This window comes from Trachymyrmex cornetzi, unplaced genomic scaffold, assembly GCF_001594075.2.
Source record: "Trachymyrmex cornetzi isolate Tcor2-1 unplaced genomic scaffold, Tcor1.1 scaffold147, whole genome shotgun sequence".
Taxonomy (NCBI): domain Eukaryota; kingdom Metazoa; phylum Arthropoda; class Insecta; order Hymenoptera; family Formicidae; genus Trachymyrmex; species Trachymyrmex cornetzi.
In genome coordinates this window covers 6,855,459-6,879,950 of record NW_017296059.1, presented here as the reverse complement: position 1 = coordinate 6,879,950, position 24,492 = coordinate 6,855,459, and the positions used below count along the sequence as shown (strand labels likewise).

Below are 24,492 nucleotides of genomic sequence, written 5' to 3'. Positions count from 1 at the left end.
CACCACCACCACCACCGCCGCCGCCACTACCACCACCACCGCCGACAGCAGGATTGCCCTCATTACAGCACACATCAGCCAACAAACGCTGTGATTTGATAACATGCGTGATGGCACGGGATTTGCCACAATAATGACGCGCCTGTTGAATGTGTGCCTCTAGCTCGCTCTGCGAACTCGCAGAAACGTTCCGCCGTCTTTTGCGATGATGCCGGTGCCGTTTAGGCCGCTGTGGCGTTCGCAGGTCGTGCAACGGCCGCACCACATCGATCGGCACTGTGTAAATGTCTGAATCAAAGGGTACATTGTACATGTCGCTAATTTCACTTGTGGTCAACACATCGTGCGACATCGCGGATGTAATGAAGCTGCTGTCGTCAGCTTTGTGGCCAAGCCCAGTAGTATTAATAGAGTTGTGTGAGCTGGACAATCGCGAGGAGGCCAGCGAGCAGCGTGAGTTTGGCCGGTTCAGCGTATTGTATGGGGTAATAGTGATGGTAGCAGCGCCCTGACATACTGGTGGTGTCATTAGATCCCACATGCGTTTAGGATTGATCTGTTGGGACCGGGTCACTACTGAAACCGGATTCGTAACAGGCGCGATTCTTCCTTCCGGCCAAGAGATGCGGCAAGAAATCGCTAGTGCTTCCTCTACCATCGATTGCATCAGGTTCTCGGCATAGTCGTCGATCCATCGTGGCATTCTGCGTTTCATTAGTCGCGCGTAATTCAGAATCGGCGCCGACGAAGATTCCGAATCTGGCGGCGATGGACTATCCTGAAATTCTGGCGGTGGCTTGATCGCCACGTCGACCACCTCGACCTCCAATTTGCCGTCTGTGTCGCCCCAGCCTGGGCCCTTTTTCAGGGTGTTGAAATTCTCGCCGCACATGCCGTCCGAATAATCAAAAGAATCTTGCGATAGGGACTTGCTCTCTATGTCGCTCTCCTGCATCTAAAAGAGATTTTGTTTCAGAGATTATAAGAATAGAGTATATGGTTGCACACACACAGCACACACACACAACATTTGGAGAACGTGCTGTCAGCGCTATAGTATCAGTACTTCGTTTTATATCTAATGAATGATATAGGTACAATGATATAACAGTGCTGATAGTGCTCTCTTCCCCGATGTAGCCATTGTATGGAAAGATATCTTTAACTCGAGGAAATATGATATCGTATTACCTCCATCGCAAGATGTGCTCTAACAGAATCGCTAGATATCGAACCCCCCAGACCACTGCTACCAAGATCACTGAGAGGCCCAGCGCTCAGCGAACATGATGGCGGGGAGTCCATCTCAAATTTTGTTTGCTTCACCTATGCACTGAAAAGTCTATAGTAGCCAGAATTTTTGATATTTCCATGACAGCCCCTAAAATTTAACAACACGATTGTTAGTGTTGCAAATCACATATTTTCTTTTTAAATACTTTTAAATCGATGTTGTAGATATCTAACCTGAGAAAAAGTATTACAGGCAATATATGATTGCCTTACAAACTCTATATTCGTACGTCTGCTTGTACTCTGCGCATGGTCCATTATGAGAAACTGCAATGATAAGTTCTAAAGTGATGCAGTTGACAACCCTAAAACAGAAACATGATAGCACAATCTGTATAAGTTCCATATAGAACAACATACGTACAGGAAGGATGAGTCATGATATCTTTAGTGTCATAACTGCAGATATATGAGTCATGAAGAACAATTCTGCCATTCATTTTACTTATGATCAAAGACACTTTAGATCTCAAGGCTAATCCATCCTAAAATTATTCGCGAGTAGACGAATCTTCCGAAAAAGAAACGAGAGAAAAAGAATATAAATTGGAGTTTTCTCTCGATGAATTACAAAAGATTTTCCCGCGATGTCACTCGATAGCTAACCAAGTCCATCCATTCAGCAACTACGGCGAGTGTCGAATCTCATCGCGCGTTTAATGCTAAATACGGCTCTTCTCACGAATCTTATCGATGACAGGGAAGCAGTTCCGGGGAGAAGCAAGGTGCTCCGAATCGGCGGTAAATGCACAATGACAAATCGGCCGGAGGACAGTTTGGAGCAGCGTCCGGCGAGGAAGAGAGGTTGACGGAGCCGAGGTTGGCTCGTACGTCGCACGTCTCGGGAAAAACGTCGGGGACCGGGGACGTAAATTCGCGCTCGGGAGCTGGAGCTGCTGGACGCGGGAGAGGCGAATGGACGAACGACGCCGCGGCGGCTTACCCCTCGCGCTAAATCGGCCGCGGCGCACTCGCGATAATCGCGATCCAGGCCTCGTCGTCGTCGTCGTCGCGCGGGGGCACGCCGTTCATGATCGCCGCATGACGCGCGCTGTGCCCACGCCGGGACCCAATCGATATCTGTAAGACAACGCGGAGCAGCCTCCTGCCTCACGTTTCGCCTCGCACCATGTTCGGCTCGGTCCGGTTCGTCGCGTTCCGCGCCTAGCGTCACGCCTAGCCAATCGGCGCTGCCAACCTCGCCGCACGCGATTTGCATGTAGTACTACGAACTACTACGTCATGATTGTCATGAATGCCTTCGCACGTGAAGTTGCATCGATTGTAGTACCGTACTGTTCAACGCTGAACGTATGTTACTTGCTCATTATATTTCAAATTCACGTTCATGACTATATGGGGCAAATTTAGGCTCGTGTTTTGTGTAGGCAGCGGGAGAGGATAAATAAAAGTTTCGAAATTCCAACACCCGCAGTTTTGGTTTATATTATTTTTTTCACTTTACATTCTGTCGATATTTAAATTTGGAATTCAAACATTTAACTCAAAATTCTTAAAATCGCGATCCTTAAAATTTCAATTAAAATCTCTTATCTCTTATTTGGTTATAGTCTCTTGATATTTCGTCGATTTTTGAGAATTTGAATTTTTTATAACTCGCGCGAGATACCGACAGTCGTTAATATAGTGCGCGACTTTATCGATTAAGTTGTCTGCTGTTTTACCGATCGTCGCGGCTTTTTAAAACCGCAAAAATTTAAATTTTCAAAAATCTGAAGCAAGAAGGTAATAGGAGAATATAATCAGATAAGAGGTGACATTAACTTAATTGATAGATCTTTCCCACATTGGAAAATTTTTATTTTAATACTGTGCCACCAGTAATTGGAAATCAATTTTGAGTGCTCCTGCTTTTACTTGCCCTCGAACTAGGGTCGAACCGAAAGATAACGTACAAATTCCGCGCCAACGGGATCAGCTGATCGCTCGGCGATGTCTGTAACTGCCGTCAACTGTGGCCAAGTATTGACGTAAATACCGGTGCCTAGGGGAAAGTATTTTTATTTATAATTGTTAGTGATCTATTTTCGTTATCCGCTCGTCTGATAGCGCAAGCAATTCTTAACCAGTCAAGTGATGATGAAGTGACAGTTTCAGAATCTTTCTGGCATATGTACGTTTTACGTACATATGGTTGGGAAAGCTGAATTAAATGTGTTCTGATTGCATCACAATTATTGACTTGTTCATAAAGAGATTAGGAAATAAGATAAAATTATGAGTTGCTGATGAGCGGTATGTAAATTGGAAACTAATATAAAGGCTACGTTTACACCGTGCATTTAGGCCGCGGTCTATACAATAGATGTCCTTGCTTATCCTGTAAGTTAAACAAAAACACCTACCATATATAGGTCGCGGATTAAGCGCATGGTGTAAACGTAGCCAATGTCTTTATATTGAAACTTGTACACATATGTATAGTGATAATTAAAAGGCAAGAATAAACAAGAAAATGTCGCTATTGCAACAATTTGCGGATTTGTTGAGCCTGATAACGATAGGCATGTGTTTCGTATTGAAAATTCCACAGATATTAAAATTAGTTTCTGTGAAATCAGCTGATGAAATGTCGATGGTAGGATTACTTTTAGAATTAACAAGGTAACTCTACAAGATTATACTTCACCAGATTATTTAAAGAAATAATTGTGAAAGCTTTTGCAAAAGTTTTCACAATTACTTCTTTTACAAATAACTTAGTATTATTTATTTTCCAGTTACACCGTAATGACTAGTTACAACTATACAAATGGATATTCGTTACTGTCTTACTTAGAATATCCAATAATATTAGTTCAGGAATATATACTAATATTCCTTGTATTGAAATATTTGAGCAGGATCAATATGTGGTCCTTCTTATGTGCCATGATATACTTTGCGTTAAGCAGCTGTTTGCTGCTGGGAATTGTTCCAAAAGTTATACTTACACTTTTAGCGGTAGGTACAGTGCTGAGTATTGTAAATAATTCTTCCATTGCTTTGAAACATTCTTTATGTGATACACTTGAATTTTTAGCCAATGTGTACACCGATCTCAGCTTCCAGTAAAGTCATCCAACTACTAGCTATACTTCGAGCTAAAAACGCAGAATCGGTATCGCCTCTCACTTGGTTTATATCCGCCTTCACTAACCTGAGTAAGTTTTCAGTTTTTCATATGTAAAACGATGGAAACGATGAAATTAAACAATTATGTTTTAGCGAGAGTATTTACAATATGGATGGATTCTGCCGATATATTACTATTGGGAAACTTTATCATATCAGTCCTGCTGAGTTCTAGCATTATGTTCTCCGCCCTTTATTACAGAAGCCGCCTGTTGAAGCAGGATTAAATGAATAACAGGAGAATTATACATCTAGTCGCAAGCGTATGTTATGAAATTGGTGATTTGTGCTGTATATTTGTTGAGAGCATAATCATAAAAGGTATACCATATTTTATTTTTGCCAATAAAAATAAAAATTATTTGTCCTACATTGATTTATTTTCCTCACGTTATATATCCTAAAAGCAAAAAGATTAAAAAAGTATAATTGTATTTTATCTTGAATATGTTTCATAGTTAAATGTAAAATATTAATATAAAAATTTATATATATTTAATTCGAATGAGACCATGGAATCCACCAGACTGTCCATTACTGTCCTGAACTGTAAGATTGTGCGGCTCAAGAAAACTATAAACAAAATTTTATTCTCGCGCGTATGAAGGATGCCATGTGGTTTCGACCCTTCTAAATCAGTGATCTTCAAAGTTCTATTCTATCCTATAATTATATTATCTTTGTGAAAAGAAGTTATAACAAGACCTTATTATCAACAAATTATTAATATAAAATACTCAGGAAATTTTTAATTAGAATATGCAAAAATATCCATAATTCGCGATGTCTGAGATATACAGAAATATCTAAAGCAAAATATGTAAAAAGGCAATTATGATAAAATTTAGCATTTAGAATTTTTTCCTACTTATTTTTTATCTTTATTACAAACATATTTAATAGATTTGCGAAAAAATCTGACAACTTCAGCTGAAGATGGTACATAAACTCAGGGTGCCTGAACTTGGGTCCATGTGGGATTCAAGCTGCGACTTGAAGATCACTGATCTGTTCCACCCCCACCGAGTTCTTCTCATCTGGCAAGTCGACGGCACTGTACAAACTGTGGTCCGGACAGTCGACACCAAGAAAGCATCCAGGCATCATCGTCTCTCTCACGAGAGAGAAAGAGAGAGAGAGGAAGGGAGCGAGGCGAAGAGCGTGGAGGGAAGACGAAAGTGAAGAAAAAAAAGAGTGGAATAGTTCCTCGAAAGAATTTGAGAAGGTGTTGGATTTTCTGCTGCTGGCAGGATGCAGTTACTGGCAATCTTCGCCGGTCTTCTGCTAATCATCCGGCTGTCCAGGAGCGAAATCCTGACGCCGCCGTATTTCAATTTGGCCGAGGGCAAAGAGATCGTAGCTTCGGCTACGTGCGGCGTCGACACCACCGGTCCCGAACTTTACTGCAAACTCGTCGGCGCGAACGCCGATCAGGATGAAGATATCAACTTGATTCAAGGCCAGGTAAATATTAGTGATAAATATATTGTAAAAGAAATGAATAATGCTTGATACGTTTGTAACACAATATGTAATATAATTTATCACAATATGTAATATGTTTATCAATTAGATATAATTCTAATTTATCAAATTTTCTTTCACACACACACACAAAATTATAAATTAATTAAAATTAAATTAATAGTTAAGAAAACTCTTGTAACTTTTGACTAAAAATTTATACTAAATACTAAATAAATTTTTTGTGTTTAGACACTTTTATATATGGATTATATAGATATAGAAATAATTTATAGAAAAGAATAGAAACAAAATCATGTTTTTTCGCAACTTAAATTAATATTTTGATATGCGACAATCTGTTGAATAAATATCATGTGAACGTGATTAAAATTAATTTAACGAATACTCTTGCATGCTAAGGAATTTGATGTTTTCGTCTTCAGTATTTGCACCGAATTTTATCTATTATCATTAGGTCCTACGAGTCCAAGAGTTTATCAGTGCTGAGGCATCGGCTCGATTACTCAACTACTTCCTTTTTTGTCTTCTTTTATATCTTTATTCATATTAATAACTATTCGCATAAGTATATCGTCAAAATAAATGTAATATTTTATGTAAACATTTATAGTTATATATCATCTCGTACTCTTTCTGTCTTTTTATCTGAGAATTACGATAAGGTGTTATGATAAAGAATCGGGAGAGAGATGAATGAAACCATTGATTAATTTTCATCAATCGAGCGGCGGCATATAAAGGAATTGAAGAAATTGACGAGATTTTTTTCACGTATCTTTTTTATTATATATAAAGCTTACTCACACATTGTGTTAATAAATTTATATATGTATATTTCACGTTATTATACTTTTAAAATATTTTGAGATAAAATTTAAAAATTTCTACAAAATTTCTAATTAACAATTTAATTTCGCTAAAATAATGAATAAATTATCAAATAAATAAAATAAAATGAATTTCTAGGTATTTTTGTAATACGTTTGTAAATCTCCAGCGCGACTATCCAGAGGCATTCTTGACTATTCTGAAAATTAATATTCTCCGCTATATATTAAACATTTTGTCGACGAATCAAAACAAAAGACGATTACAAGGCTCTTCTATAAGATCCAGCTAAAAACCAGTTCGCACAGTCTATGATTGTGTTTGAAGAATGCGCTAGACTCGCAGGATCGCATTTCCTACATGATGCTTCATCGTCGACAGTAGAAATCACTCGCACACAGATGAATTTCGCACAGTATATAATATATTTATTAAAAATATTAAAATAATGCCTTTAATATTCACGTTTATTTTTTTGTGATGTTAAAATATTGTAAAATCTGAAAATTTCATTCTGATTGTCGAAACTATTTCTATAATCTGTATATTTATATTTTAATTGGATTACACTGTTGATCAGCATCTATCTGGTTCATTGATACTTAAGAACACGAGGCGTTCATCAGTTTGACATCGTTTTTCATCATATACCTATCTATGTGGGTAAAAGAAGATGAAACCGAAGTGAACTAGAAGCAAGGAGTCTGATAAAACGGAAGATATGAATGACCTCTCGATAACACTCGATCGTTCACTCATCCGAAATTAAGAAGCTTTCTGTGTCATATACAGATTTCAGAAAAAGAGATCTTCCTTTACATATTTATCTTTTAACTATCTAAATTTACTCCTGTATATTAAAATTCACAATTAAAAATTTTGTCTTAAAATTTTAATGTAATACAGCAATTGGAGTAAACGTGTGACGAAAGTAAATAAAAATTATGTGAGTTGAGTTTCTTCTCATAAAAAATTCTTATTTTGTTCAGCTCTTACATATAAAATAAATCTCCTAAATTAGATTCCATTAATTAATTAGTTCTTTATCTTTGCAATATAACGACATATTGTTTTCTCATAGGTATGCGATTATTGTGATCCTGAAAATCCTGAAAAAAGTCACCCGCCCGAGTATGCGGTCGATGGTATGGAAACGTGGTGGCAATCACCACCTTTATCCAGGGGGATGAAATATAATGAGGTCAATCTGACGATTAATCTGGGACAGGTGAGTCATTAAGATATCAGATATACAGATTATTAACGAAAGCTTTCGGAATATGTAAAGGTCTGATTCAGAAGTAACAGGAAATAATGATGCGCGATTCTTTTATCGGCGACATAAACATTCTATCGCACAAGTAGGCGTTTTCCTGCAAGTGGGCAGATTTATCATTGGTTTACTTCCGGAGAATAACGAAAAATGTTAAAGTCTCAAAGATGAACGAGGGAAAATGGAGTTATCAATGATATTAATTGTTTTTATCATCGAAAAATATATTGCCGCGGCGCCATATTTTTCCAAAAATTTTTTGCGAATATCTTAGTCTTTATTAAATTCATATCTAATTAATCCGATGATACGTTTATATTAAAACTATTTGGATATCGATCTATTCATATAATTCTATTAGTGTAACTAGCTGTTATCAGAAGTGTATGTTTATCTTTGCGTACTCAGAGGCTCCCTGCTGTCGCTCCCTCGCTAATCATCTTCTTAGAAAGGCTCATTTACACCATTGTTAGAACATTCCTACTTCTCTTTCTCTCTTTCTTTCTCTCTCTTTAATAATTGTAACGCTTTTTAAAATGTCTCATCTTTTTTTCTCTCTTTAGTCCTGATATGTTTTTTTATTTTACTCGAGATTTATTATATATAATCCCAAATTTCTTAGCTCTATTATCCTAAAAAAAAAGGATAAATCTTTGTCTCTATCTATCTCTCTTTCTATCTCGCTTTTTCTTTCAACCAGCCTTTATGCTTGAGATTTCGGTAATCGTTCTCTTTTAAAGCATCGAACCCTGTATGGCACACATCTGGCATTCAGTCCTCGGTTTTTAACCTTGGTTCACATTACTTTATCTGAAATAGCAGGAACGTATTCATACGAAATTAAGATCGAAAGCTATAAATTTCCATAGATAAAGCAATATGGATTCCTCTGTAATATAATGTATATAATAATTACTGGGACAAAAAGATTTCTGGAAAAGCAAAGAGAAAAATGGATAAAAATGTTTACCAGAAACGAATAAAGGCCGAGGAAAAAGAAGGGAAAATTTGAAACAGATTTTTTTCAGGAATTTCACGTAGCTTACGTTTACATACGAATGGGCAATTCACCTCGTCCAGGACTCTGGATCCTGGAGAAGTCGAAAGATTATGGCAAGACTTGGTCGCCCTGGCAATACTTTTCAGATTCCGCTAGTGATTGTCTGACCTACTTTGGGGTGGATAGTCACAAACCGATTACTCGAGATGACAGCGTAATCTGCACAACTGAATATTCAAAAGTCGTTCCCCTTGAGGGCGGCGAGATTCCGATCTCAATCCTAAATAATCGACCCTCAGCGAAGCATTATTTCAATTCGACTTTGTTGCAAGAATGGACGCGGGCAACCAACGTTCGTTTCCGCTTTCTCAGGACGAAGAACTTGTTGGGGCATCTTATGTCTGTCGTTCGTCAAGATCCTACCGTTACCAGAAGAGTAAGTTACACGTTGATACTTAAATTTGCTCTCATTTTCTCGATGATATTTGATTCTATATGATAAATAATTAATATCTATAGCTTGTTATTGAAATACATTTTTAATTAATGGTACAAAAGAAATTTTTTAATTTGTTTGTAATCGATATTTTCCATCGATATTTCTTTTATAATTCAATATTTAAAGAAGTTTATTTGTATTACAGTACTTTTATTCGATCAAAGATATCAGCATTGGCGGTCGTTGTATGTGCAACGGTCACGCGGACACTTGCGACATTCAAGACCCCAACATGCCGAAGAAACTGGTCTGCCGGTGTCAGCACAATACTTGCGGGCCTCAGTGTGCAACGTGTTGCAAGGGTTTCGAACAAAAAAAATGGAGACAGTCCACAGCATCACAGAAATTCATATGCGAACGTAAAAACATTTAGTAATATTTACGAAGACAAGAATTAGCTATATCTATCAATTATTATACGAATAACAGATTTATTAAGAATACTAATTTTAGTTATTGAAAATTAATTTTAGTTATTGAAAATTATTTTTTTTATCTGTAAATTATTTATAGTAACAAGTTAATTTATATTCCTTCATTAAAATTATTGCTACTTTGCTCTATGAGAATAGCAGAGGTAGACTATCTTTCTTTAGCAGTGAATTCATATTTGCAGCCTGCAACTGTTTCGGACATTCGGACGAGTGTACTTACGATCCGAACATCGATGAAAAACACTTATCATTAGATATTCACGGTAATTACGAGGGTGGTGGTATTTGTCAGAACTGCAAGCACAATACTGAAGGCATCAACTGCAACCGCTGCAAACCCAAGTTCTACAGACCTTGGGACAAACCATTCAACGCAACCGACGTATGTCAGCGTAAGTTTATTTAAGATAAAAATTATTTTGAATATTTCTTATATGAATGTTTTACAAATTGCTCTTTTTATATGTTTAATTAGCCTGTAATTGTGATTATTTTTACTCGACTGGAAATTGCTCCGATTCCACTGGAAAATGCGAGTGCCGCAAAGAATTTACACCGCCGAATTGCGATACTTGCAATTACGGATACTTTGGTTATCCTAATTGCTTACCCTGTCAATGTGATTTGCGAGGCACTGACGGTTATCATTGTGAAGCAACTGACGGTTACTGTCCCTGCAAGCTAAACTATGCCGGTCACTATTGTAATCTCTGCGCGGAGGGATATTACAATTTTCCCGATTGCTTACGTAAGTGAATCTTTTAAAAGTTATTTCGACGTCTTTAGAGTAAAATTATTTGAAAGGTAACGTCAATCACTACGATTTCAGCTTGTGGTTGCAATCCTCTGGGTGCTCTGGACGATGTATGCGACGTGATATCTGGTAACTGCACGTGCAAAAACAATTACGGAGGCAGAACTTGTGATATTTGCGAGGACGGGTATTTCAATTATCCTTTTTGCACATGTACGACATAAGTTTTTAAGTTATTATAATTTTTTATATATATTTGAAAAAATACTAAGACCATTATAGCATAATAATTTATATATTTTATCAATGACAATAACACAGATTTTAGTAAACTGCTGATGATTTTTTTGTAATGACTATCTTCTTTTATTCTTCTTTGTTCTATAGAAATTTTATTCTCCCTTTTTTAATAAGAAAATATTTTTAGATCTTTCACATCACAAAATTTAACATTGTTTGAATGTAATACAATAAAACAGGATAAATTCTGTTTTTATATCTATGAAATTAATTTTAAGCATTGTTTCTTTGTGCGACTTACAGATTGCAATTGTGATGCGCGCGGAACGGAACCCGGTATTTGCGACAAGAAGGATGGTGTTTGTTTGTGCAAGGAAGGATACGGTGGTGTTAGATGCGACCAATGTATACCTGGATATTATGGTTATCCTAATTGCGTGCCATGCAATTGTAGTTCCGTCGGCTCATCCAGCATCAGTTGTGATTCCACGGGCAAGTGTTCATGCCTCGCCAATTTCGCCGGAAGGACTTGCAGTCAATGCAGTCCAGGATATTACAAATATCCGGAATGCGTTGGTACGTAATTCACGCCAAAGTTCTTATTACTTTATTATCTTTCAATAATTTAATAATATTGACATTTTAATTTATCTTATTAATTAAATTAATTATAGTTATCTTTTGTGTCAATTAAATATCTTTTAATATTTTTATCTTAGCATGCAGTTGCGATAGTCATGGCTCGATCGGTGTGTCCTGTGACAGCGAAGGTAAATGCCAATGCCGCGAGAACTTCGACGGCATTCGATGTGAGCAATGTAAAGAGGGTTACTACAACTTTCCTACTTGCGAGGGTTGCAACTGCGATCCGGCTGGCATAGTCGCAACTTTCCAAGGTTGCGGCTCTTTGCCGCCCGGCGAACTTTGCCAGTGCAAGGAGCGCGTTGAAGGAAGAATATGTAATCAATGCAAACCGCTTTATTGGAATCTGCAGCCTTACAATCCAGACGGTTGCGAAGGTTCGGATTTGTTTCGGACATAATAAATAACTTTCATAAAATTAACATTGTATTTATAATATAATTATGTTTTTGTTTGAAAAAGGAATAATTTTATATAACATTAAAATATTTTATTTTTCTATAAAGTGTATTTGTATTTAAGAATGTCATTGTAACATTCCTGGAGTCATCGGTAACATCGGTGAGTGTGACACTAAGACTGGACAGTGTATCTGCAAACCTGGCGTAACTGACAGAGGATGCAGTCGATGCATCGACGGAACATATAATCTTCAGGAAAGCAATCTCTTTGGTTGTTCTGGTAGGTCAATCAACTATATTATACCGTTTTGTAATATTTAATTTTTAATTTTAACGCCACATCTTTCAATCAAGATTGCTCTTGCGACGTTGGCGGTTCCGTCAACCCGATATGTGACAAGCAAACTGGCCAATGCCCTTGTCAACCACGAATTACCGGTTTAACGTGCAAGGAACCTCTAAAGGCGCATTACTTTCCTACTCTTCATCAGTATCAATACGAAGCCGAAGTTGGTAAAACTCCCAGTGGTAGCGGTGTCCCTTATGGTTTCGCGGAAGACATCTTTCCGGACTTCAGTTGGAAGGGTTACGCCGAGTTTACTAATCAACAAAAAGAGATTATACTGGGCGTGGGTATCGGCAAGTCTTCGCTCTATCGGATGGTTTTACGTTATGTTAATCCCAATAATGACCCCGTCCTCGGTACTATCACTATCATTCCTGACAGTCCGTCTGAGATAGAGCAGCAGTTTACAGTCAATTTTAAGCCGACCACGCGACCGTCCTTCGTAACAGTTGCTGGAGCACATGGCAATCATCCATTGCCCATGGTGATGAATCCCGGACACTGGTCCATCAAAATTAGTACAAAGAGAAGTATGTTCCTTGATTACTTCGTTTTATTACCATCGGAATACTATGAGGGCGGCATATTGACACAGGACGTGAATGTGCCCTGCGAAGTCGGCTACAAGGGACTCTGTAGACACTATGGATATCCGAACTTGACACGATTCGATTCAGTCCACGGCACTGGTGGCTTTCTTAGCAAGAATAATATCCGGATCCCATTAACCGAGTATTTTATCGATCACGAGACCTTGGAAGAAATTAACGAGGATGAGGTACCACTCATAAACAATAAACAAGAAGAAATCCATTTTGAACTAAGAATCAGCAAACCTGGTCCTCACGTTCTCGTGGTAACTTATGTCACTCCGCGGGATGAGCAAGATACCTCGGTACTGTTAATTGAAGTGAATACTGTTGGCAAAGGCAAAGTCACTCTCAATCCCTGTAGGTATACCAGTACATGTCGTCAAGTTGTTACGGATACCTACGGTAAGGTGGCCGTCATGAATTTCCCATCAAATTACGTTAGCTTGGTACTGACCGGTGAACCGACCTCAAACATCGCGATTGACTCGATAGTGGCGATTCCCTATCATCAATGGTCGCTGGATTATATAAAGCCCAAATCTGTCTGTGTAAGAAAAAATGGCAAATGTATACAAGGACTTTTTCCCGATGCCGCTGACGCCAAGAAGATCGAATTCGAGACTTCTAACAACATTCTCGAAGCTGAAACTCGACCTCCCGGTATTTATGATAACACCACTAAATTGATCTACCTAAGTGATGGCGATATGGTGGATATTCACGCGAAGGTGTCCCAACCGGGAGATTACATCTTTGTGGTACAATATTATCAACCGGATCATCCTCAGTTCGAGCTGGATGTGTTAGTTCAAAACGGCAAATTCTACGAGGCGAAAGTGCCGGTTCCTCACTGTCCTAGTAACAGCGGCTGTCGCAGCATTATACGTCAAATTGATAACAACGATACCAGATTTCAACTTATTGAAAATTTTGTGCTGACACTGAAAGAGCCTGGCCACGGTATCTGGTTAGACTATGTCCTGGTAATCCCGGCGGATCAGTACAATGAGAAGATTCTCAGTAAATTGCAGTTCGACGAAACAAATGAATTCATTAAACGTTGCGGCAGCAATCATTTCCATATCAATGTCACCGAGGATGGTTCCTGCCGTGACTCAACTTTTTCGTTAACGGCTAATTATAATAATGGTGCATTGCCTTGCAATTGCGACGGCGAAGGCTCCACCAGCTTTGAGTGCGACAAATTTGGCGGCCAATGTCCTTGTCGACCGAATATCATCGGCAGACGATGCGAGATTTGCAAGTCTGGCTTTTATGGTTTCCCCAGATGTAGACCATGTAATTGTCCTGCTCTTTGTGAACGGGATACCGGTAGATGCATTTGTCCATCTCGAGTAACGGGTCAACGATGCGATCAATGTGAACCCGGCACCTACGGATTCCACCCGATTATCGGTTGCGAGGAGTGCAATTGTTCACCCCTGGGCGTATTGGATGGTGATCTGCAGTGCGATTTACTCGACGGCAGTTGCCGTTGCAAGGAGAACGTGGTGGGCCGGCAATGTGACCGTTGCCGCGCCGGTTACTCGCAGTTTCCGCATTGCGAGCGCTGCGACTGCGATTCACGCGGCACAACTGCCGATATCTGCGATCAATATACGGCCGAGTGCTTCTGCAAGGCAAATGTGCAAGGTCAGGCATGCGACGTGTGCCGCGAGGGCACCTTCAATATTCAAGCTGAAAATACAGACGGTTGTACTAAATGCTTCTGCTTTGGCAAGACTACTAGGTACGTTCCATGTTTGCCATTGTCATTATTAGTAAACTCTATAAATCATCATTAATTATAAAGGGATTAATTATTATCAACGTGTAAGTTAAAAGAATTTTTTTTTGAAAGATGTAATATTCATTCAGATGCGCCTCTGCGAATCTCTATTGGACTCATCTTATGGATATGGCTGGTTGGGAATTGATCACACCCACTGAAAAGAGTGGCAACTTTACCATTCTATCAACCTATCCCGTAGAGAATGCAACTGCAATCACAGTCTCGCTCATTGCCAACGACACTTTCGAAAACGTCATCTACTTTTCGGCACCTGATACCTATCTCGATAAAAAGTTGACTTCTTACGGTGGTTACTTAAATTATAGCGTCTATTATAGCACAGGACCCTTCGGCAAGGCTGTCAGCGCCGCCGATGTAATTCTTCAAGGCGCCAATACTACGTTATTTTATTATTCCGATGAACAGCCACCATCCTTTGTCAACTTTAGAGCATCCGTCCGCCTCGTCGAAACTAACTTTGTAACTAGTAACAGACTCAGCGCTACTAGAGAACAAATTATGGTTGTTCTCGAAGATCTACGTGGAATATACGTGCGTGCTACGTACTGGAACCCCAGCATCATGGCTTCGTACGTATCAATGATTCTTTCATCAAGATATCGAAGTATCGTTATTATTTCCATGTAATAAATATCTTTACAGATTATCATACGTAACTTGGGACATTACAACGGAACAATATTCAGCTCAATATAGCATCCCGGCTAGCAGCGTAGAACAGTGTCAATGTCCACCCAATTATCAAGGACTTTCATGCGAGGAATGCGCTCCAGGATATTATAGAATCAAGTCAGGGCCATACGGAGGCTACTGCGCGCCTTGTCAATGTAACGGTCATGCGACTACGTGCGATGTAAACACTGGAATCTGTCAGGTGAATTATGAGAACTTCTCTGAGTTTCAAAATTTATTTTTTTTTAAGTCTATAACTTTCTTAATTTTCTTCATAGAATTGCAAGAATGGAACCACCGGCGACCATTGCGAATTTTGCGAGCAAGGTTACTACGGTAACGCCACTGTGGGCACACCGACAGATTGTCTGATTTGTGCATGCCCGTTACCAGTTGCCTCCAATAACTTTGCCACCGGCTGCGAGGTGAATGAGGAGGGTAATAAGATTAGCTGCGACTGTCTAGCCGGATATTACGGTGCTCGATGTGAGGCTTGCGCTGCTGGCTACTATGGCAATCCTGAAGTGTACGGCGATTACTGCAAGCCATGCGAATGCTCCGGCAATATTGACACTAATCAAATTGGCTCATGTGACAGTATTACTGGTCAATGTTTACAATGTTTAAACAATACCTACGGTGAAGCGTGTAATCTGTGCGCTCCCGGTTATTTCGGTGATGCCGTGGAGCGGAAGGACTGTCGTAACTGCGTATGCGATGATTGCGGGATGGAACATTGCGACAGCTACAGCGGGCAATGTTTCTGTCGAGAAAATGTTATTGGCGAACGATGCGATCACTGTGCACCCAATCATTATGGTTTCGGTACTTGCAATGGATGCAGACCATGCGACTGCGGCTTGGCCTCCGAGAGTAGCCAATGCGACGGAGAAACGGGACAGTGCAAATGCATGCCAGGTGTCACTGGTCGCAGATGCGACCAGTGTATCCAGGGATATTGGAATTACGGACGTGATGGATGCACATGTAAGATCATTTCTCACTACAATTTCTCACTTTTATAAATATCATGAGTAAAATTGTCAATCGTAGAACAAAAATTTATTTTGCTACGAACAAGATTGTTCTATGTCTTTCTTAAATTGCTCAATAATTATTAAACGGGCTTTACGAATTAAAGCTTGTTTAGATTAAAGATTAGATGAATCATTAGGATAATCCTACAGTAAAAATTAAATGTATAATCATCCGTTTATTTCAGCGTGTGAATGTCACACTGGTTATTCCGTCGGCGTGTCTTGTGATACAACAACTGGTCAATGCACCTGTTTACCTGGTGTGATCGGTGAAAAGTGCGACCACTGTCCGTATCGGCACGTGCTTATTCCGTCGCAGGGTTGTTTCTCCTGCGGTTCCTGCACAGGAAATCTTTTGGATGTCACAGATAAACTAGCCAATTTAGTAGAGCCTGTCTCGCGCGAGTATAGCGTAAATAAAATACAATTCATGAATATATTTATATACACATTATTTAAAAATTAATGTAACTTAATGTTCTTAATATACTTTCAGACGGTTGCAGAAGGCTACTTTACGAATCAACGACTTAAATTTATCAACGATACGGTCAACGAGCTCTACCCCGAAGTTATACTATTAGATCCAAGTCGGGTAAATCTACTACCGTTGCAGGAAAAGCTGAAGCGGCTAGAAAATGAAGTGTACTATCAGAAACAACAAATTGATTTTACCGCTGAGGACAGCGGCAAATGGAAGGACAACGCAGAGAATACATTACAGGACATGAACACTCTGGAGGAAGATGTGGTACACAAGATCGACTTAGTGAATCAGATCGTATCAGAAGTGCAATCACTGGCACTGAATATTGAATTAGGAACAGGCGCTAAGGTCGATAGTGCATTGAACGAAGCGAAGGAGATTCTAAAAAAAATCAAGGATATCTCCTTCACTGAATTTCGGGACAATGCCGTGGATCAAGCGAATCAGGCCAATATTCTAATTTCCGAAATGCAGCAGTACAGTTTTCCGGCCAGCAACCTAAGCTTGGATGTGACTGACTTTAACGTCAGGATAAAAAATATCAGTGAAAAAATGGATGACCTACTGGACACCGTGCAAATAGCTCAAGATACTGCTAGTATAGCAGATAAGCTGAATAGAGAGAATAGAATCGCTGCACAAAGTGGCAACCTTGACGTTGTGAAAAATTCCACTGCCGAAGCAAGAGAGGACTTGGAGGCTGGGGAACAACTCAAGAATAACGCCAGTGACTTCCTTAATCATGCAAAGATCAATATTGATCTTCTACGTGAGTATTTTTGATATTTTTATAATTTGATTGATAATTGTAAAAATAACGATAAAAATGATTGCAAAAATAATTTTCCTTTTCTTTAGAATTTTCTTTTTCTTTTCTAGGAACTAACACTGACAGCGATGTGGTTGATGGACTGAATAATACCATTGCGTTAAATGATGAAATGTTGATCGATCTGGCTGAGCCAGTGCAGAAAGCCCATGCTCACGCAGCATACCTACACAATCGTTCATTAGAATTGGATAGTCTACTAACTGATACTCGTAATACTAACGCGGTGAGGGCTGTTTCAGCATACAGGGATATTGAAACCGCAATTCAAGCTGCGAAAGATGCTGCAGACAATGCCATAATCGCTGCTGAGAACGCAACATCACTGGTAAAAAGCTGAACATCATAATTTTAATTCATTTTTTTTTAATGAATTTTATTTTGTTTATTAATGTCAGACTGATGGAATCGAGGAAAAGATGCTGGACTCTCGAAATGAGTGCTTCAAATTATTAGCCGCTGCGCAGTTCGCTCTAACAAAAACGACGGGCCAGCCTGAGAATGATTTGCGAGACGCAAGAAACAACGCGACTCTGATTGACACTCAAAATAAACGTAACAAGGAGCTTCTCGACTCTATCGACAAGTACAACTTGCTTCCTATGTTTTATAATCTCAATTTTATTTTACTTCCTATAATTAAATATAAAAATAATGTTACTATAAATTAAATTGATTTAGAAACAACAAGTATAAGGCACGTTGAGTATTGAAGCATACATCTATTAAATCTATAAAAATTGCAGGACACTTGGCAACATTCCTTCGCAATCGTCTTCAGTTGCACATGATGCTATGAATCAAGCAATGAATGTCGAAAGTAACATTAAGGTGGCTATCGATGACATGAATGATATCGTGAATCAAATTCCGGAAGATTTGCGGGAGACAAAGCAACTCTCTAAGAATACGTCAGAGACAATCCGCGAAATCTCGCAAGCAAATAAGCAGCTGGATGGTGTAGATAAAGTGATGCCAAACATCAACAGTCTGCTAAATAGTCTAAATGTTAACCAGAAATCGATCGACGCAACCGGGAATGATTTGCAAAGTAAAATTGAGGCCCTGAGAAACAAAATCGCGAATGCCCGGGAACTGGCCAATCGGTTCAAGACCGGTTTAACCTTCTACAGAAATACTACTTTGGAACTGAAGAATCCAGAAAGCTTGCCATTACTATCTACATCCACAAAGATATCCCTATATTTCAGAACCAATAAGACCAACGGTTTTCTGTTGTATCTCGGCAATGAGGAAAAGTCAAAGCTACCACGTTCTAAAGCGGTGAGCCTAATAAAATCTAATGTAATAATCATGAAAGTGAGCTAATTTGATTCAAAGAAATATGACGAAAATTTTCTTAACAATAATTTTATATTTTGTAGCATGATTTCATGGCGTTATTGATTGAAAGCGGATATCCAGTGCTTATAGTCGATCTGGGATCTGGACCAGAAAGGATAAATCATAACAAATTTGTATCGGATAATGTGTGGCGGCAGATAATTATCGATAGGTTGGCATCAACTCATATGGCTTTATCTAGTCCAAAGTAATTTTATATTGATGTTTCTCAAAATTTTGCTTTCAGAACTGGCAAAAATGTCAAGTTAATCGTTCGCGAAGATATTGGCGAGGGCAAAGATACATTGTACGAGAAAGAACGAGTTTTGTCGGGTCCTTATTACATTTTTAATGTGGATCAGGAACATTCGAAGCTCTTTGTCGGTGGTTATCCATCATCCTTCCACATCCAAGATACCGTAACCGCATCTTCTTTTGAGGGCGAAATGGAGGAATTGATGATAGGCGATATACCGGTATCGTTCTGGAACTTTGTCGACGGAGAGAACAACCAGAAGAGTGCACTCGAACGCGACAAACTCATTAATTTCGCGCCAAGCAGAGGTTACCGTTTTGATCGACACGGTTACGCAATACTCAGCAAAAAGAGCTCGCAAATTACGCCAGATACTAGGAAGTTCATCATCAAACTATCTTTCAAAACTTTTGTGGAGGATGGATTGATTTATTTAATGGGCAAGGGAAGACAGTTCTTGTCTTTAGAAATGAGAAACGGTCAATTGTTGTATCAGTATGATCTTGGCGAGGGTACCATTGTTTTGAGGTCCTTAGATAAATACAACGATGGTAATTGGCACACTTTAGAAGCCATCAGACAAGATACAATGGGCGCACTGAAGATAGATGACCACACAGTCGCGTCGAGTCAAGAGAGAGGAACTACCAAGCCTTTGGCCTCATCGGATCATATTTATTTTGGTGGATATCCGCCTAATGCAAAACGTCCTTATAATTCGGTTACCAACAATGGCTTCGAAGGGTGCATTGATGACGTAGTTATCCTAGACACTTCGGTCGATCTTACGCGCAACGTACAGGCATTTGGAGTTATGCCTGGTTGTCCAGTCAGGGTAATTAACGGAATGTTAATTATTCGCAGATCATAAATGAAAAATTTTCTGTTTAAAAAACTCAATTTTTTATTATGCAGATTTTCGTCTCATCTCACTAACTCTTGAAATTATTTCTTTCAGTTTGCCAGTCTCGTCTCTTTCGAGAAAAATACACCCGGCTATGTAAGATGGCGCAATTTAGCATCCGATGGTCTACAAGTGAATCTCAAGTTTAAGACATTGGCCAGCGACGGTCTAATTTTCTATGCAACGAACGACGATCAGCAGAACGCGGCTACTAGTTATCTATCACTGGTGGACGGACAGTTGGTATTCACTAGTCAGGGTGAGGAGCTTAGGACGAGCCCGTCAGATGTTAAATTTAATGATAATGAATGGCATGTGGTAACCGCTACTCATGACCAATCGGCTCTTAGCCTCGACATTGACGATACGGAGAACTACAGCACGGATTCTGCGCCGCCACCGTTGCACTTCCTCTACGGCAACTTATACATTGGTGGACTACCATCAAATTTTGATTTCGATGAACAGAAAATCATGCCCTTTGTCGGTTGCATTGGCGATGCGACTCTCAACAGCGAGATCATAATCAATTTCGCCAATACAACTGAGAGACCACACGCATTTCTAGGAAAGTGCAAAGGCAGTGATCAGACGCGTATGTCAAGATATTTTGATTAACAAAATTATCGTCAAACTATATTTCAGCTGTATTTAATCGTTTAAATCTTTTTTTAGTTTCACCACCCATCGTTGAACCTGAATTCTTGCCACCATTATTACCATCAGAAGGTCCGGAAGATACAGTAGAATCGTCGACTCAAATCAGTAAGTGAAGTAAAACAACTACATAAAATAAAATTTATTTATTATTTAACAAATTAAAGACAAGAATATAAGGGGAAGTAGGGATGAATCTAAGGAATCTCTTTGATATGATGGATGGTTGGCACTACTTGCACAAGATAGAATTATTATGTTCAATTCCGTTGAGAATGATTTGAAGTAAGTCGAAATGCGTACGGATATTATACGGACATTATACACCTTTATATTAAAAATAGACTTTTAAACATATCTATTGTTATACTTGCGCACAAAGTACCGCGTTGACTCCTATTTCCCCGTACATTCTTGTCTTTAGTTTGTTAAATGTTAAGGAGTCCTTTAACATTAATTATTGTTCTCATTATTGTTTTAAAATTTATATATATAAATTGCATTGATATAAATAATGATAGATAAAACAGAAACAAATTATTTTCTTTTAGATATAATAGAAGTCGATGTGGACAAAGAAGATGAGAAAGAAGAAGAAGAAGAACCAGAACTGGAAGGACGAATTAACGTAGACAAATATGATTTCACAACAACTACTACGCAAAGGCCAACTGAGCAGCCTGAAACCATCGACAAGTGTCACTTGCCATACTATCCGGCAACAGATCCTGATCTTGAGAATGCTTGGCGATTTGGTATTTTGCATATTTTTAAATATAATAAGTAGAAAAACATTCAAATGAAAATATTATTAATCAATAAAATTTTTCAAACGCCTAATGACTTTTTAGGTACTGCAAGGAACAGTAGATTAGAATATAGATCACTGAATGGAAGGTACAAAGACGACTACGATTTCCAGATTGATATAAAAACAATGGCGGATGATGGAATTATATTTTATACTTCCGATCTCAGTAAGCAAGACTTAATCGCCGTGTACATGCTCGGTGGAAAGGTAAGGAAGTACTTTTCTTCACACGGAAAAGTTGTTTCACAAATCGTCTTGATCTTGGAAAATTATTCTTCTAGGTTCACTACAAATTCGACTGTGGAAGCGGACCAGCATTGCTAGTGAGTGACAAGATGATCAATAACAATCAATGGCATATCATAATCTTCAAGAGAGATGGTAACTACGGCCAATTAATTGTGGATGATGAGGAAGCAGTAACCGGATACTCGTTGGGACATACCACTGCTATCAATGTCAATCCGCCATTCTTCGTAGGAGGCGTTTTGCCAGAAATATCCAGTATTGCATACACAAATATTGTAAGATTGCATGATCTTTAATCTCATACTTAGAATTGCAAGAGTATAACAATATTTTTGTTTCAGGGTCTTAATAAAACGTTCAGTGGTTGTCTAGGAAATTTCATGATGAACGGACAACTCGTCGGAGAACCATCAGAGAAAGTAGGCGTAATACCTTGCTCGAAGAGAGTCGAGCCCGGTCTTTTCTTCTTTCCAGGAAATGGCAGTAATTTATTCAAAGCAGGTAAGGAAATTAATACAAATATACGTTTCGTCAAATTAAAAAATATTTCAATATCGTTTCTAATTGTAATTAACTAAACCAAAGATATATTAGTAAAAGAAATATTATATTAATTTTTAGTCGATCGGTTTAATGTGGACCGCACAGTCGATATTCAAATGGATATAAAACCGCGATCCACATCTGGACATTTGCTATCGGTGCACGGTAAAAGGGATTATCTTGTCCTAGAGATGATTAATGGTACCGTCAAATTTCTCATAAAAACGCAGAGAGGCTCGATTGAGACCGCATTCGAACCCACGAAACCAAACTCTCTGTGTGATGGCCATTGGCACAATATTCGAGGTAGATAGCATTTATATCAAGTCAATTGATGTTAAGAGTACTCTTGGAGCTGCGATTTTAATTTTAACGATATTTTTTATTGATTTGAAGTTTACCTTTAACTAAAATAAGGCACTAACGGTTGTTAGTCGATTTTACTTAAATCGCGTTCTACTATTACTTTTTTTTTCAACAGCCGTCAAACAGAAAAATGCAGTACTTCTATCAGTCGATCACAAACCAGCACCGCCCGGAATTGGCGGTAAAAACGTAGCTAGAGTCTTATCAAAACATCCGATATTCATCGGTGGGCATCCGATGCTGGGAAAAAGATTACGAGGTAGTACCTCGCAGGCTCAATATGTCGGTTGTATCAATAATATTTTGATCAACATGAAACCCGTTAGCATCAGGCCTGAACGAGCCTACGGACAAGTTGTCACCGGTGTATGCCCGACAATTTAAATGATGAAGGAATTCTGAATTTATAGCTTTATCCGAAATTTTAATCAGATATCGTCTCTTCTTCGAAATATTTTATTAATCTCTGACACGTTTAATAAAAAAATAACACATAAGTAACAAGTCAAAAATCGAACTTGTAAATCCATTAATTTTTCTCTAAAAACAATATTTTCTCGACCAAGAACTATGAAAAATTATTCGTATAGGATAAGAAACCTCGTTTGTAACCAAAGATATGATTTAACAAAGGATATAAGTTATAAAATATATGTAGGCATACAGAGGAAGTTGGTTTTAACACAATGCCAACTATTAAAAAGAAAATAAGAATTTTTGTAAAAGTCATAAGCGTTTTTTATTTTGTGAATATGTAATATTTGTGCGTTATCGCATTCGGCACATCTTGTAAATAAATCCAAATTCTTATATAATAAGTTCTCAAAAGTTCATTCTCATGGATTTTCGTCTCTTTTTGGCTCAGTCTTGGTATCATTAATATTACAGAAATCGCTATTCTAATATAATGCTTGCCTCTTTGTCAAGACACGATGTCATATCACTATAATGATCATAATGAAACTATTTGCGATTGTAAGCACAATATTAGAACATTTTAATGAAAGTATGAAGAATAAAATGTATTTATAAATGCAAGTTTGCTAAAAGAATAGCTTTGTATCATATGCAAGTTATATGCAATTATTACACTAAAATTTTACGTAAAAACTATCCTAGAAGTGCAATCGTAAAAATTATGCGCAAATAATGATTTTAAGAAATTTAAGGCTTCTGAGTGATCACTTCAGCCATATTGAATCGTGATATATCATAAGCGAGAAATGACGTTGATTTTTCTTGCATACCAATTGTAAATAAAGAGAATTTGGATAAAACGAAATAATAAAATCGCTTTAAAACACTTGTAAAAATAGGCGAAGACTCTCCTTATCTTCCCTGATAGTCAGTAAACAGTCGAAAAAAGCTCGAAATGAAAATAGACTGCATTGAATAAAAACTAATAAACTTACTTTACGTGCCTTTTACGACTATTTATTGACTGTCAAAGGAAATGAGAAGAATTTTCACTCATTTTAGGTGTTTTAAAGCGATCTCATCATTTCATTTTATTCAAATTTTCTTTATTTGTATAAATATATTTATACAAATGGCATACAAGAAAAATCAACATGTTACTTCTGACACATTTCTCGCTT

General features: G+C 38.3%; 3 protein-coding genes across 7 annotated transcripts in view; 2 read left to right on the top strand and 1 right to left on the bottom strand.

Annotated features, from left to right (window-relative positions):
* Positions 1-2,435, bottom strand: part of LOC108757768 (Suppressor of Cytokine Signaling at 16D) — a 4,978-nt gene extending 2,543 nt beyond the window's left edge. The window contains exons 1-4 of one of the 4 annotated variants that reach the window (XM_018502327.1): positions 1,865-2,435; positions 1,468-1,598; positions 1,192-1,381; positions 1-955 (exon numbers count right to left, since the gene is read on the bottom strand). The exon at positions 1-955 is cut by the window's left edge and continues 286 nt beyond it. In XM_018502327.1, the coding sequence (XP_018357829.1) occupies positions 1-955; positions 1,192-1,305 (1,069 nt within the window). In that variant the 5' untranslated portion in view covers positions 1,306-1,381; positions 1,468-1,598; positions 1,865-2,435. The remainder of the gene's footprint in view (positions 956-1,191; positions 1,382-1,467; positions 1,599-1,864) is intronic. The other 3 variants (XM_018502329.1, XM_018502328.1, XM_018502331.1) reach the window with 3 other exon arrangements.
* Positions 2,436-3,329: 894 nt separating this feature from the next.
* Positions 3,330-4,751, top strand: LOC108757683 (PQ-loop repeat-containing protein 3). Of its 2 annotated transcripts, none has more exons than XM_018502185.1 (5): positions 3,330-3,549; positions 3,739-3,918; positions 4,035-4,257; positions 4,337-4,457; positions 4,522-4,751. In XM_018502185.1, exons 2-5 carry the CDS (start codon positions 3,770-3,772, stop codon positions 4,653-4,655), a joined length of 627 nt encoding a protein of 208 aa, XP_018357687.1. In that variant the 5' UTR covers positions 3,330-3,549; positions 3,739-3,769; the 3' UTR covers positions 4,656-4,751. The 2 variants fall into 2 exon arrangements, with proteins under 2 accessions (XP_018357687.1, XP_018357688.1); XM_018502186.1 differs by having other exon boundaries at positions 3,669-3,918.
* A 770-nt stretch (positions 4,752-5,521) lies between these two features.
* LanA (laminin subunit alpha) lies at positions 5,522-23,709 on the top strand. The gene is made up of 29 exons (XM_018502348.1): positions 5,522-5,892; positions 7,826-7,972; positions 9,046-9,453; positions 9,662-9,875; positions 10,133-10,342; positions 10,426-10,698; positions 10,780-10,917; positions 11,248-11,520; positions 11,664-11,963; positions 12,109-12,267; positions 12,342-14,676; positions 14,805-15,308; positions 15,382-15,613; positions 15,690-16,398; positions 16,634-16,860; positions 16,945-17,704; positions 17,815-18,092; positions 18,163-18,350; positions 18,511-19,048; positions 19,150-19,280; positions 19,356-20,199; positions 20,323-20,863; positions 20,944-21,033; positions 21,477-21,680; positions 21,777-21,943; positions 22,018-22,260; positions 22,327-22,486; positions 22,607-22,834; positions 23,010-23,709. The coding sequence occupies exons 1-29, from the start codon at positions 5,680-5,682 to the stop codon at positions 23,276-23,278; spliced, it is 10,983 nt and encodes a 3,660-aa protein (XP_018357850.1). The 5' UTR covers positions 5,522-5,679; the 3' UTR covers positions 23,279-23,709.
* Positions 23,710-24,492: the final 783 nt, after the last annotated feature.